This window comes from Natator depressus, chromosome 7, assembly GCF_965152275.1.
Source record: "Natator depressus isolate rNatDep1 chromosome 7, rNatDep2.hap1, whole genome shotgun sequence".
NCBI classification, from domain to species: Eukaryota; Metazoa; Chordata; order Testudines; family Cheloniidae; genus Natator; species Natator depressus.
Genome location: NC_134240.1, coordinates 57,016,040 through 57,030,483, shown reverse-complemented (window position 1 = coordinate 57,030,483; position 14,444 = coordinate 57,016,040). Strand labels below are relative to the sequence as shown.

The window sequence follows — 14,444 nt, the reverse complement described above, 5'->3', positions numbered from 1 at the left end:
CTGTTTCTGTGCTCCCAGGATCCAGCCAGAGCCAAAAGCAGTAGCACAGACACATCATGAGAGGCCCGAAGAGGTTCAGATGACCATCCTAGGACAGATTTCAAGCCTCTTTGTGCTGCCAGCTTCACAGGCTCCCAGAGGATTGCCCTGCTTGGCTGGTGTAGCAGAATAGGGGTGAGTTCTCAAGATGTGGCAAACCTTTGCTGCTAGAATGACCCCAACAGCCATAAGCAGCTAGGCACAACATAGCAACCCTGAGGCTGCTCTAAGTTGCATTGGGGACTGAACAGAGCCTGAGCTACTGCAGGTTCCAAGAAGTCAGAAAAGTGGCATCCAGCTACCTTTGCCTATTCCTCCCTGCCACAGGGTGACAAGCTCCCTGAAGGGAAAATGGGGCCAGCCCCACTGTGCCATAATTAGCTGCCTCCCAGCCTGAGGGGGCAGGACTAAGGGGGTCAGGTCATAGTCTGATGAACATCTGGGCCTCATAAAAAGGGTTGCGAGCACTCAGTTAAAGGAGAAAAACTAACAGGGAGCAGGCTGGGCTCCTGCGGGAGGCCCAAAGGTAGGGTCTGTAGGGAGTCCCCTGGGAGGGCAAGCAGTGAAAACCTGGGAAGATAAAGAGCGTCCAGTGAGAAAGCCTGGGGGCAGTGCTCTGCTAAAGAAGCAAAGAAGAACAAGCGAGGCCCACAAGTAGGGTGAAGAGCAGGGAAATTCAGCGAGTGATGGACTGCAAGAGGGACACCAGGGAAAGCAGCCAGGGAGTTGGTGCTCTGTAGCAGGGCAGGGAGGGAGGGACCTAAAGGTAGCCCAGAAGGGTCTGAGAGCTGAGCCCAGATGTCAGGCTGAAGAGGAGGCCAACAGGAGCAGAAGAACCGTTTGTTTAAATGATCTTTTGACTGGACTCCTGTTACCCTGGACAGGGGACTGAAGTTGAGAGATGACCTGGGCCACGAAAGCTGCACACTGCTGGACAACCACAACAGCAGCCAATAGCGTTTGCCTCTTGGATGGAGGGGGCACCCTGGTGAGTTCCCCCCCGGCACACCCACTGGTTCCATCACCCTGACTTTTGGGTGTTTTCTTCCCCTGAATTTACTTAGCTTCTCCCCTCACTGATTTTCTGTGAAGGCCTTGATGAAACCAGCAGCCTGTGATCTGTCTCAGTGCCGCTGTGTGCAAACCTTTTAAATAGCTGCTACTGCCACTTTTCCAGCAGCATTAGCAGTGGGACACTAAGATGCAGAGACGATGCAGGGACCATCCTTCTGAGGTGTCTCATACAGCGTCAAGCACACTGTTGGCAGTTAGCTATAATTAATCAGTCAGAATACTCTGCACATGAATGGCACTTTCCATATATAACATTTCCCCCTAATTAATACAAGTATCTCAAAGCAGTTGTTAGTCACTAATGAAGTAAGTAGTATTATCCCCATTTTACAGATGGACAAACTGAGGCACACACAGAGCAAGGGATTTAGCCAATATTATTATTTTATTTGTTATTTTGAGGTCCCCACATTGTGCCAGGCATTGCTCAGACACAAGTAAAGATAATATCCTTGCCCTGACGAGCTTACAATTTATATTCATTGTGCCACAACAAGCGGGGACATAAAGAGACAAAGTGGGGCAAATGGACAGGACGGACAAAGATGACAATAATAAGAGCTCATGCTTACTTAGTAAGGCATGTACGCATGTCCTCCCCATTCTCACAGTAGTAAAGCTGGTAATAATTTCCCAAAGCATCACTACAATACACAGCAAACATAATAGGGCCCAATGTTCCATTACCCTGAACCTCGTTAGTCATTTACACCTGTGCAGTCAGCTAAAACACTGCTGTAATGACACCCCAAGTCAGAGGGTGGTTTTGGGGACTGAACCCAGGACCTCTGCAGCAAAAAGCATTCACTGCTACTGGTTGAGCTAAAGGACCAAGGAAACTAGGAGCCTAAATGCCTTTGAAGATCTGGGTCCAAGTCCATTAGCTCAGAGCAGACTCATAGACCTCTATGCTTCATCTAGCCACCAGAGTGGGACAAAACCGCAGTGTGTTAGCATGGCTTATGCTACCCCCTCTGATCTGTTAGCCTTTTACATACACTTTGCACTCACAGGTGTAAATGACTGCACAAAGTGCAGGGCAAAGAAGAATCAGACCCAACAGCTAACGCCACCCATCAAGAATGCAGCTTGAACTTGATGATGCTGTACAATGCAAATAGTTGCGCTGATGTATCACAGTTACAGCCATATAATAAATTCTCTGTCAAATAGGTTCATTTAGCATTATGTTCTTGGAGCTTTTCATGCTAATCAGTGACAAACATAAGCCTTATGTGCATGCACTCTGCTTAGAAGCAAAACTTCCATGACTAATTGTGTTGTTCCCTTTAACAGACTGGTGAGTACAAGATCATCTATTTACAAAGGGCTACAGATCAGATATCTTCTGTGCTGATGTGTGATCAGAGCTCGACATGCAGCTGTTAATTAAATATTAGAATTCTAACAAGTGCAGGAAACAAGCAGAATTACTCAAGGCTAACTGGGAGAAACTCATCTCTAGGAAGAAGCCCAGTGCGAGACCTGTGCTCTACTCAAATCCTACTTAAGCTCTTGAATAAAACACAGTTTATGCAAAGTTCCTGTAAGTCAAGGAGGTCAGTTGGAATGAATATATTTTGTGCTTCTCAGCACTGATTGGTAGGACCATTCTGGTTTCAGTTACTGTACCAATATTGATCTAGGGATGTGGCCTACAGCCCACTTGGTCTATAAGGGTACAAAGTCTTCTAGCGGAGTCTAACTCTAGCTCAGAAGTGGCATCTTCTACACACTAATCAAAGAAACAAATTCTCCTCATCGTCATGGCAACTAATATCTAAAGAAGACTGCAGAAAGCTCATCGGGAAGGAACAGAAATGCGTGTCAGATCAATAGGTAAAGATACAAAATGAAATCATGCATAGATCATCTGACTGCAGGACGCAGATTTCTGAAGGGAATCGAAAGGATAGCTGCCACTAGACAGTTCTGGCATGGTCAAGAACTTGGGGTCTAAGTCCGTAAGCTGATGAGCATCCTCAACTTCCACTTACGTCAATGAGTGAGATTCTCAGATGATGTAACTTGCCTCCATTTAACTCAGTAGGGCTGCTCCCATTTATATCACCTGAGGATATTATGGAACTTGCTACTTTGTAGCATGAGATGGTTTAGCTCCTGTCTTCACAAAATCTGACATGGAGAAGAGCTCTGTGTGGCTACAGAACTTGTCTCTGTCACCAACAGAAGTTGGTCCGACAAATGATATGACCTCACCCACCTTGTCTCTCTAATACCCCAGACTGACATGGCTAAAGCTACACTGCAGTCACAAAATCTGCCCCATATGCTGGGGTCTGAGGGAGAATATGCATGGGTCAAATTCTGCTCTGACCTACCACTTTGTCTAGCAAGGTAGCTACCTAGCTATTGTATTTCCAGTATCTATGCACTGAATACCTTCCACCATGTGCAAGCCCACTGACTTGGATGAGATTGCACAGAATGTCAAGTCATGACAAAACATGACCCCATTTAGGTCTTTAAAACTGTCTCAGTATCTTTTATATGAAAGTGTTGGTGTCCTTTCTGATTTGCCTTCACTTTCAACAGTGCCTAATATTGACTTCCATCTTGGTTTCCCAGCAGTAGCTGCAGAGCAATGTCTTGATAAAGAGAGGAACTCAGACTCCAGAAGTATGATGTACTGTTTTTTTCTAAAGAAGAATGAGTATTATGTTTCTTATGGTTTGCAGGTAAGTTGCCCAGACAAAGGGTAAAAAATATCACTGAAGTGAGAAAGCACAAAGCTCGCTTCCATGACACAATTGACAACACACTTGATTTACATGTGGCTTGGATTTAATGTATGTGACTCAATCCCCTTCATGTATTTTCACTGGTCTTCCATAGACTTTTCACAGTTTTGGCATCACTCCTTCCAAGGTCCTTTCTCTTCTGGGGTAAACGTGAAGCCTTGGTGCCTGTTTTCAAAATGTGCTTCACTCCACTGGAAGTGTCACTGTTCATTACAGCTGGCATTTCTACATCAGAAGCCTTTCTCCCCAGCCATTTGGTCCTTCCACATGAGAGAGCCTGTGAGCAGAGTGAGATGCTAAGCAAAGAACGGATGTGACATTGGCTTAGTGTCACCTCAATCCCGCATCTGAGATCTGTCAAAGACACCAATGATCCAAACATCTTAAAGTACCAGCATCTGTGACTGTACCTTTAGTAGCATGGAGACATAGGATCTACAGCCAGAAGAATGACAGTCAAGTCAATCTGACCAAGTTCCCATGTAAATCTGGGATTGTTTGGTTTTGCATCATCTGAAAAGGGAAGTGATCTGCATAGTCTCCATGAAGGGTAACAGAGGCAACAAATAGCGTAACACCTCCAACTGCTGTCTGTCATCCATAGATGGTGCTAGTTCTCGATGCACCTTGTTACTGAGCAATGGTTCTGATTTGTGCTAGTTCAGTGTGCCATGTGGTGTAGTTTTCTGGAATATTGTCATCAAGAAGCTGGCCAAAAGAGGGTACACGAGAAGCCCTAGCGTGAACAGAGATTTGTGAGCTGTAGCTCATGAAAGCTTATGCTCAAATAAATTTGGTAGTCTCTAAGGTGCCACAAGTCCTCCTTTTCCTTTTTTAGAGATTTCCTTGAAGCTCAAGTGGTAGAAGCCTGTGCAGTTTTTGAAGTGACAGGTTCATGGCTGTATCCCCATGCTGCATGGGCAGGTTTAACTGCCACCAGTGTCTGCATGTAAGTAGTTACAGATATGTTACAGATCTGCTGGATGTGAACTACTGTGAACCTCATCAGCTGAGAAGATGAGTGTTTCCTAATAGTGGGTGAGAGGGGGTCAGTAATGTACACATTATATATACCCCCATTCCTAGAGGAATGTAGGCAGAGAGGACCTAGGGCTGGAAGGAACCTCCTGGTCACTGAGTCCAGTCCCCTGCTATTGCAGGCAATCCTGTCTTATAATTCTGTTCGTAAACTTAGTGGTCAGCCTATCGCATGTACGTTTCCTACTAATACTGACAGAGGAGAATTTCCACTAACTCAAGTGTTTGAGTTGGAATTCCCAGGTTCTACCCTCAGTGATAAGGGTCTGCAGCTTAGCTGATGACCCTGCTGTCTGTGTGCAACCATAGATGTCTATTAAGTAGTTAGAAACAAAGCAACTTCTTGTGCACATGTCCTGTTTGCATGAAGTCTGTTTTCAGAGCTGCGCCACCTCACCAATACATACAATTCGGTATCTCCTTTGATCTTCCTCACTTATCTATACTGATTATCTTTCCTTGCAGTCAATGATTGTTCTTCCAAAAATTGGACAGCAGCTGGCTATGGTGCATGTGTTGGATTCAGACTATGGTGCCATCAATTGCTTTTATCATCCATGTGTAATAACCTTTCTGAAGTCTCTTCAGTGGAGACTTCAGAAGATGTTCCCTGGTGACTAGATGGAATTATGTCTACAGCTCAACCTCACGGAGCCTTTGGAGACTTCAGTCTGCATGGATGATAAAGGTAAATGTTCATATTCTTCCGTTGATGAATTATGCTGGCAGCTCAGTATCAGCGACTTCACTTCTTTTTTGAAGTTATTGTTTAGGAACCCATAGATAACAGGGTTGACACAGGTGGAAGCCATGGCTACTAGATGGCACAATGAGAAAATAAGGTTGTGGTGGCAAGGGGAAATGGCTTTGTAATCCCAGTCCTCAATGCTATTGAAAACGTGCAATGGTAACCAGCAAACAGCAAAGGCAACCACCATGGATACTAACAAAATGTTTATCCTCCTCAGCTGAACCACCTGGCCACTGTATGCACTCTTCTCAAACATGTCCTTTCTCTTCTGCAGGCGTAAATAGATACGCAGGTAGCAAACCAGGATAAAGGAGAGAGGGATGCAGTACTGGAACAGCAGCAAGGCAGTGGTGTAGATGAGTCGGTGCTGGTCAGAAGGCCATGAGTCCATACATATGGCCTTGTCGGCAGAAGAATCCGTAATATAGGAGAACTGCTTGTACAAGTCATATGTCAAGACAGAGGTCGTCAGAAAGGGCAGAGACATAAGGCAAGCTAATGTCCAAATGACTACAATCCCTAGATAGGCTTGGGGGATGCTTGGCCTCCAGCCAGTTGGGTTTATGATGAGCTGGTGTCTTTCCAGACCAATGAGGACAAGGGAGAGAATTGACACACTCACAGAAATGCACTGGATGAAGGAAGTCATTTTGCACATGACCTCACCAAATATCCAGTAGTCCATCAGGGTGTAGACGATGGTGAAAGGCAGGCAGACGATGCTCATGAACAAGTCAGAGACTATCAAGTTGGTAATGAATATGCTGGTGACGTTGGCCTTCTCCTTCTGCCTGACTATGACACTAATCAGGCAAATGTTTCCCAGGATGCCTAGGATGGTTTCTAAGCTATATGAGGTGACTAAAAAGACAGTAAGGTCAGTTGTGTTTCTGCAGTGACCTGGGATATGTGTGAGGAAGCCTCGCTCTAAACTCCAATTCTTATTGAATGGAAAGGGAGGGACCATGTTAAGATCTTCAGTCTTGCTCATGCTGGAATCAGAAAGAGAGCCCACAAATATGCAGGGAAACAAGTAGGATCTGGGTCTTCAGGGCCCTACCGTAAGTTCTTCTGTTCCGTTATGTAGAGACTCTGGAAATGCCTGCAAAGGAAAGAAAGAGATTAGTTCATCTCTTCTAGCAAAATTAAAGAAACAGAATTTTCTGGGGGTGATGAGCATTTTCTTCCCCCATGAACACTTTTCCATCTTCCTTTGGTTCACTGCATTAGACCATAAACTGGAGTAGTTTGCTGGACAGTGAAATGGGACCAAATGCACTACTGGAGTAAGCAGGTCTAATTCCACTTGAGTCAGCAGTGTTGTGACTGAATGGGCCAGTAGGGAGGTTAAACCAAAATAATTTCCTGAAAGTCAGTAGCACTGCAGAGTTTCACTTCAAGTAAGCCAGGGTCAAATGATGGTTTGGGGTGAAAACCACATGAAACTCATTGGAGTTGCAAAGTTCTGATGCCAAACTAGGCTGAATTAGTTGGCTTTGGCAAACTCTATCAAGCGGAGTCAAAAAAACATGTGGCATGAATTGTCCATGAATGGAACACACTATTGCATTCTTAACACCCCCTATCTCCAGTTTGAACTGGACAGCAGCACCTTACAAATATTCACACCCAAATCCTCACCTGGTGTAAACTGGCCTTGCTCCACCAAAGTCAAAAGGACTATGTGATTTATTCCAACTGTGGAAATGGCCCTTCATTTGTGCAGGGTCTAGTATCAAATCATCAATTTTGTGAGAGTTTCACAAAGACTGAAATTGCCGTGTCACAAAATCCGAATGAAATTATGAATATTTTTTTCACACAGCCTGGTAAAAGGTTGTTAGTCAGTTTTGGATGCTGCAAAGGAAAATTGACCATGAGCGAAGTCAGAAGGAAAGAGACGGGGGATTAATGAACTAATGGGATGCTGAAGGGATTTTTTTATTATTAATCCAACGAATACTTTATTTTCAAATAAATTTAGACAATAAAGACCTGATTTTCAGAGGTGCTGAGTATGCACTGTTCCTATTGACTCCAGCAGTTTGGCTGCTTGGCACTTCTGAAATTCAGACCCTAAATCCTTTATTCAAAGGTGGAATTAATTTTTGGCACAGCTGGAGTTCTCATCAGATTAGTTCATTTGAAGGAATAATATACATTAGATTTTTCTTGTCATTCCCATTGTTATTTAGAGAAGTAATAGAAAGAAGCCAATAAAGGTATATTTTTCAGTGAGTTGTGTAGATAATTGGACTCTTGTCAGTAGTAACAAGAGCTGCATGGCTGATTTCATTCTCTCCTTTGCAAATTTCTGTGGGAAAATTTCAATTTTGCCAGAATTTTTCAATGTTCCATTAGGAAACACCAAAAATGAAATATTTTGTTTCAGGATGGGCCAGCTCAAATTGAAGCTTTCCTTTGTCCAACCAAATACAAACATTTCATTTTGGGTCAATTCTACATTAACCTTTTTCTGCTTGAGCTGTTGCAGTGCCTCCTGGGAGTTTAAATTCAGGTACATTATGCCCCCACTCTCCTCTATGGGCTAGGCTCCATGGCTGCACTACATATCCCATGATGCACAGCAGTGTCCCCTCCCCCCCGATGGTGGATGCTCCCATCAGGGTGCATCATGGGAAATATATTCCAGCTGGGGAGCCCTGCCTGTAGAAGAAAAATGGGGGTATATGTAACTCAAACTACAACTCCCATGATGCAATGCAGCTACTCAGGCAGACACAGTTCAATATTGAACTGACCTTCCATTATGTGAAAAAAAAATGATATTTTGACTTTTTATCCTGATTTGGAATGACAACAATTGTCGAGATCTTGGAATTTCCCACCCAGCTCTAGGTTTATATTAGTTCCCATTGTGAAACCACCGCATAATTTGGCACAATGGGAAGTCCCTAGTCAAGGCTGGCCCAGCATTGTAATAACTGGATAGACAGGGCACAGTGGTCCTTGACTACTATTGCAACCTATTGTCAAAGGGGAGCTGGGCACACAACGCCCATTAAGAGTCAATGGAAATCCCAGCCATGGGCTCCAGCAGTGTCCGTAGCCCAACTCTGCTGATACTCCACCCACAGCCCTCCCCCCTGACCCCAGAGCAAGTCCCTTTTACTCCGGCTTTGCACAGGACTGTGCATTCCATTGTTGCAGGCATTTACCCCTATCCTCCACAGAGCCAGTGCCATGGTCCTGTGCTGGAGTCCAAATCCTCTGATGCATCCAAGCAGGGAAGGAGCAGACATCACCCCTGCAGGGAGCTCACCTGAATAAGCAGGCTGCTACGTGGAGTATTGAGGCTCGCAACATGCAAGGTAAATATATACTCACCGAAAGCCATTATTTCCTGATTGCATAAATCTTTACTCTGCAATAACTGCTACCCAAACAGGCTTGTGAGTTTGAGATAAACTTTTTACGGCTGCAGAAAAGCAATCGTTGGAATATTACCATGTAAATAAAATGGTATGGCAAGCTTATCTCGTCGTCTGAGTAGCATTTATTGCTGAGGAACAGCATGTGCACAGGTGCCCAGTGCGGTGTGGAGGAGGGCTATTTTTTTTCATCTTTATTCATTGTATCAGTTGGGTCAGAAGTTGCTGCCCTCAAGAACCCAAAAGAAAAGTTTCAATCAAAAATAAAGTAAAAGGAGCTTCAATCTCTTTTCTCCGCTTGATCGGAGAAAATTAAAGCAGCAAGAAAGTGGAATGTTCTATAAGACAAACATGTAGGAGTGTCTAATTGCGGTATTCAATCACACGTGTAAGAGTTGGTGTTCTTGACTCTGATTTGGCTTAAAAGCGATGTTAACCTTTGATCTAGATTCCACCACCCCACCCCCCGTCCTCCTTTTCCTTCTCTCTTTCTTTCTACCTTTCTTTTCCTTGACAGATTAGGTGTTTGGATAATTCAGTCTTTGAGTGAGTGGAGAATGTGGAAAATGTCCATATTATTTCTAGGAAGAATACATATGTCTTTGTTTCCCCCCATTCGCTTTTGTATTGTTACCACCTGGGTGTAAAGGGGTTAATTTCCTTTCTGGGATGGTGGAGAAAGGAAGGCAGTGATTGGGTGCGAGTCACGACCTGAAGAAGAGCTCTGTGTAGCTCAAAAGCTTTTCTTTCACCAACAGAAGCTGGTTCAATTAAAGATATGACCTCACCCACATTGTCTCTAATATCCTGGGAGCAGCAGGATCTTACAACAACACTGCAAACAGCCCGTGAATGCAGCTCCCTTGTAGATACAATGGAGGCCAACCATCAGACCACTGATTTTTCACAACTATTGGCCACAGGGGGCAGGACATGTGAAAACAGCATGGCTAGGACTTGAGATCATAGAACGGAAGATCCTGCCATACCAGGGCAGGGATGAAATCGTGGCTGTCTGAGCAAGACAGGCAGGTCGTGCTGCCAGCATGCACATGGGTCTGTAGGCCTTGCATTATTGTTCTAATCTAATGACCCTCAATACTGATTTCCAGGTGACTAATAGATGACATCTTTGAGAAGGCTGTCCTGTGTTCCTGCAGTCATCTGCTGGTTGCATAGCTCCCAAAAGGGTAAGTCCCCAGTGGGGGTCCAGGTTCATCTGGACCTGCTGAAAGAGGCATGGTGAGAAATAGGGTTGTTGGAGCTAAGGCCCCAGTCTTAGGATAGCTGGGACACAGGCCTTCCCCTTATAAAAAGTGGAGACCCAGGACTATCACTAAGAGTACGTTTGCAAAGCAATTGGGAAGTATGATAGCAGCACATGTAGAGGTAGCCTAGTTAGCTTTGTGATTGGAGCATGTGTAAACACCTCTGGGTTACTTCCTCGGATACATACCCAGGGCTAGCCCATGCTGCTGACTGCTGCAGCTTTGTTGCTATTTTCAGAGTAGCAGCCATGTTAGTCTGTATTCACAAAAAGAACAGGAGTACTTGTGGCACCTTAGAGACTAACACATTTATCTGAGCATAAGTTTTTGTGAGCTACAGCTCACTTCATCGGATGCATTCCGATGCAGTGAGCTGTAGCTCATGAAAGCTTATGTTCAAATAAATTGGTTAGTCTCTAAGGTGCCACTAGTACTCCTTTTCTTTTTTCAGATATGTGTATACATGCTGCATTTGCACCTCCTGATTGCAATGTAGACATACCCTAAGAGGGGGATGCTCCCAGAGGGTCTATACAAAGGTCAGAGACAGAGCATGCCCTGTAGATCTGTGACAGAGAGCTAGTAAGATGGAGATAAAGAAAGTTATCATGGAGTGTATCAGAAGGCTCTGCAACGTATTTTGTTGTGTTAAAAGTCCAGTGTTTTTAATACTTTGCATTTCTGTAGCACCTTCCATTGGAAGGGCGCTTCCAAGACATTTACTCTCACGACACGCCTTTGAGGTAAGAGGAATTGTTACCCTCATTCCACAGAGGCGGGAACTCAGGCACAGGGAGGTGAGAAATGATTTGTCCACTATCCAGAGGGCATCAGTTTCATTCTACCCAGGTTCACATGCCCATCAGCCTGGCGTGTGTAGTAGAGCCAGGAATAAAACCCGTATCTCTTGGGTTCACAGTTCGGTGCATCTCTTCCTCCACTGACCATGATGGGAAAAGTAGTTCAAGGAAAATAAGGAACAATAGAGTGACCTTATATTTATGTCCTACGTCCTCCCCCAAAGGATCTCAAGGCTCTATCACCTATTCACAAGCATTGCTTCATGCATCACACATGGAATTATAACTAAGCACTCCCTTACTATCATAAGTCTTGCCTGCACCATTATTTCTTATTGTTAATAATTGTGTTTATTACAGTAGTGCCTAGGACAGATCCCCGTTGCTCAAAAGTTGCTCAAATCGAGAGTAGCAGACAGTGCATACTGCCAAGAGTTTACAATCTAACGAGCAAGACAGACAAAGGCCAGGGGAAACGGCTGTAACATAGAAGGAGAACAACATCTATTGCCATTTTGCCACTCATGTCATTCTCTTGGGACCTGATTCACAGCCCGTTGAAGCCAATGGGGGTATTTCCATTGACTGCAATAGGCTTTGGATCAGGCTCCAGGAGTGTTTTCACCATGGGTGTCAGGTATCATAGGCTGGGGAACGCTAAGCCTCCCCAAACAGCCAGGCATGTCCCATCCATACTCGGCCCCCCCTCCCAGTCCTCCTCCCTGTCCCAGCTCTGCTGCTTGTCTTCCCCTGTGCTGTGGCCCCAGCTAGGGCTGGGGCCGCGCCGCCCGCCCTCCAGGCACTCAAGGGCTGGGGCTGAGCTGCCCACTCTCTGGGCACTCTGGGGCTGGGGCCACACTGCCTGCCCACCTGGTGCTCTGGGGCTGGGGGCGGATGCTGTTTGGGAGGCTGGGGCTGTGCTGCCTGCCCTCCCAGTGCTCTGGGGCTGGGGGCGGATGCTGTTTGGGAGGCTGGGGCATGGGCCAGTGGCCACGGTGGGGGGCAGGGGGTGGCTCTGGGCTGCAGCGGGGGGCATGGAAGCTGTGGGGGCTCAGGCAGAAGGGGCTGGACTGGGGGCTAGCCTCCCTGAGCCAGTGGTTCATGCACCACCGATGGTTTTCACCTTTGCCTCTGGATTGGAGTTGAATCCTAAAAAAACCTGCAACATATACACAAGGGACTAAAGGGCTGCAGAAGAGTCCTTTTTTTCTGGGAATCTGACTTATGTAAACCCTGCATTCCCCAAGCATCTCTTGATTTCAGGCTGCACGCCCCAGCCAGCAAACATGGCTCTATTTCTAACTGAAATACAAATCAAATTAGACAATTAGAGCAAACAGGCATAGAGGTACAGTTGGACTGCTAAAAACGCCACTCACAGAGCACTGTATTGCAAAGCAGTCTAGACTCTTAACATTTTCCATCTAGATTCTCCTGTTTTAAAACTTTTTCTTTCTTAAAAGCCTCTAATAAAACAATAACCCAATATGGCAACAACTCCTACTTCAAATCCAATTATTTCACTCAGGCAGAGAGATCATAATGCTCTTTCAAAATACCACTTGCCCATGGACTTGAGTTTAGATCTCTTGGTAAGTGTTTTCTGATAGGAAATCAGACAGAAATACCTAGTACAAAGAGGAAGATCAGAACAAGTAACAAAATCATGATTACAGCATAAACTGACAGCCTCCCAAGTGGCGGTTTAATAGATACATCGATTCTAAGGCCAGCAGGGACCAATATGATCATCTAGTCTGACCTCCTGCAAAGCTGAAACAAAGTATTCAGAAAATTCTCACCTGGTAACATCCACACTGATTAAGAAAGTAGCTGCTCGTGCTGGGTATCTGTGCAGCAGCAGAATAGAGGAACTCAGGAGCAGCAGAGATTTGCTGTCCTCGCTCTGTTGCGATGGGAGATTTGGAAGGCATCTCGCTCTCTCTTTCTGCAAAGGGAACGTAGCCAATGAGTTTTGTTCTCTGCTGACGGCCCAGCTTTGAAGTGCTAGCTCCCTCTGTTGATTTAGAAATGTATGTGTTCTGCTGATAGTCAAGACAAACAGCAGCTGTGCAAAAGAGATATGAAACTATTTGAAGCGCGCTACAGGCTCCTGTGCGATGGGTGGCAGATATACTAACACACAAGGAATAAAAATTAAGCTATAGGGCCTGATGCTGTGTTCCTTACTGAGGCAGGCCTCCCTTTGGATTCGATGGGGATTTTTCCTAATGTGCATGATCAGGTCCCCGGTATTGGACACTTTCCAATTTCACAATCCACTACCGCCTGGCTGTGTATTCAGACTACAGAGAAGCCCAAGCTTCAAAGCCTTCATGATTCAGTGTGTATAGAGGGGATTGTTTGGGTAAAGTACCCGTAGGTTTGGGGCCCCAAGGAATTGCAAATTATGGGGACTCAGAGCACCTTAGGGACTCAGAGCACAAATCCCACTGGCTTCTTTTTGTCTTCTCCTGACCAAAAGCCGGTGCCGGGAGTGGTACTACATCCAGAGCAGCGTAGTTTGGGCCTTCAGCGCTCAGGCATTATGGCTGCCAGTGGCTGCTCTTCCTCTTCAACTAATCTGGCAACCCTCATAAATGAACATTACAGGAAGTGTAGCTATTCTGTGTTTCCATATACGGACCCCGCAGTTTTGCACCAGGGAGTGAACTACAGACTTTCAGCAGCAAAATGCACAAGGTTCTGTTATTTGAGCTAACAGGATAACTATCGGATTGGTTATTAAGTTGCAGGGTCTTATACTTTCTGGGACTGGCCATTAGCAGGGGACAGGCCCATTCACACGAGACCATCGCATTACATTCTTCTTCACTACATAAGCCAGCCCTGAATATCTGAAGTCCATGGGTTCGAGTCCCATGGCTGCAAATAGGGTCTGATCCAAACCCACTGAAGTCTGCCAGTTTACTTCAGTGGACTTTGGATCAGATCAATATGCAATAGAGGGAGGTGTCCTCGAACCTTCTAAGCCAGGCCAATTCAAATACAGTAATGCCACTGTTGTAAGTTCAGGTCTAGCAGCTGTTGAGTCATGAGAAAAATGTCCTAGGATCTTGTCACTGGTTTAGGAGACACCTGTGCTATAGCTTGGGCACAGTGATAGAGAGATAGATACTGACTCTCCTGCTGGCTATTAAAGAAGCTGAGGTTTCCTGTCTGCCTGGTCCAAAGATACTGAAGCCAGAGAATCTGAGATGGTTTATTTAACGGGCTTGTTAATTCTTCCCTTATTTATTCAGCGTCTGTTTGTTTATTGTGCTACTGTTCAGAGCCATAAATAAAGTGGAGATATTCTA

General features: G+C 45.3%; 1 protein-coding gene across 1 annotated transcript; it reads right to left on the bottom strand.

Annotated features, from left to right (window-relative positions):
- Nucleotides 1–1,572: 1,572 nt before the first annotated feature.
- Nucleotides 1,573–13,067, bottom strand: LOC141991570 (neuropeptide Y receptor type 4-2-like). The gene is made up of 2 exons (XM_074959898.1): nt 12,927–13,067; nt 1,573–6,766 (listed from the first exon to the last, which is right to left on the bottom strand). The coding sequence occupies exon 2, from the start codon at nt 6,653–6,655 to the stop codon at nt 5,531–5,533; it is 1,125 nt and encodes a 374-aa protein (XP_074815999.1). The 5' UTR covers nt 6,656–6,766; nt 12,927–13,067; the 3' UTR covers nt 1,573–5,530.
- Between the last annotated feature and the right edge of the window lie 1,377 nt (nt 13,068–14,444).

Excerpts from the sequence above, each read along its gene's own strand:
- LOC141991570 (XM_074959898.1), bottom strand. The coding sequence starts at position 6,655 with ATGAGCAAGACTGAAGATCTTAACATGGTCCCTCCCTTTCCATTCAAT.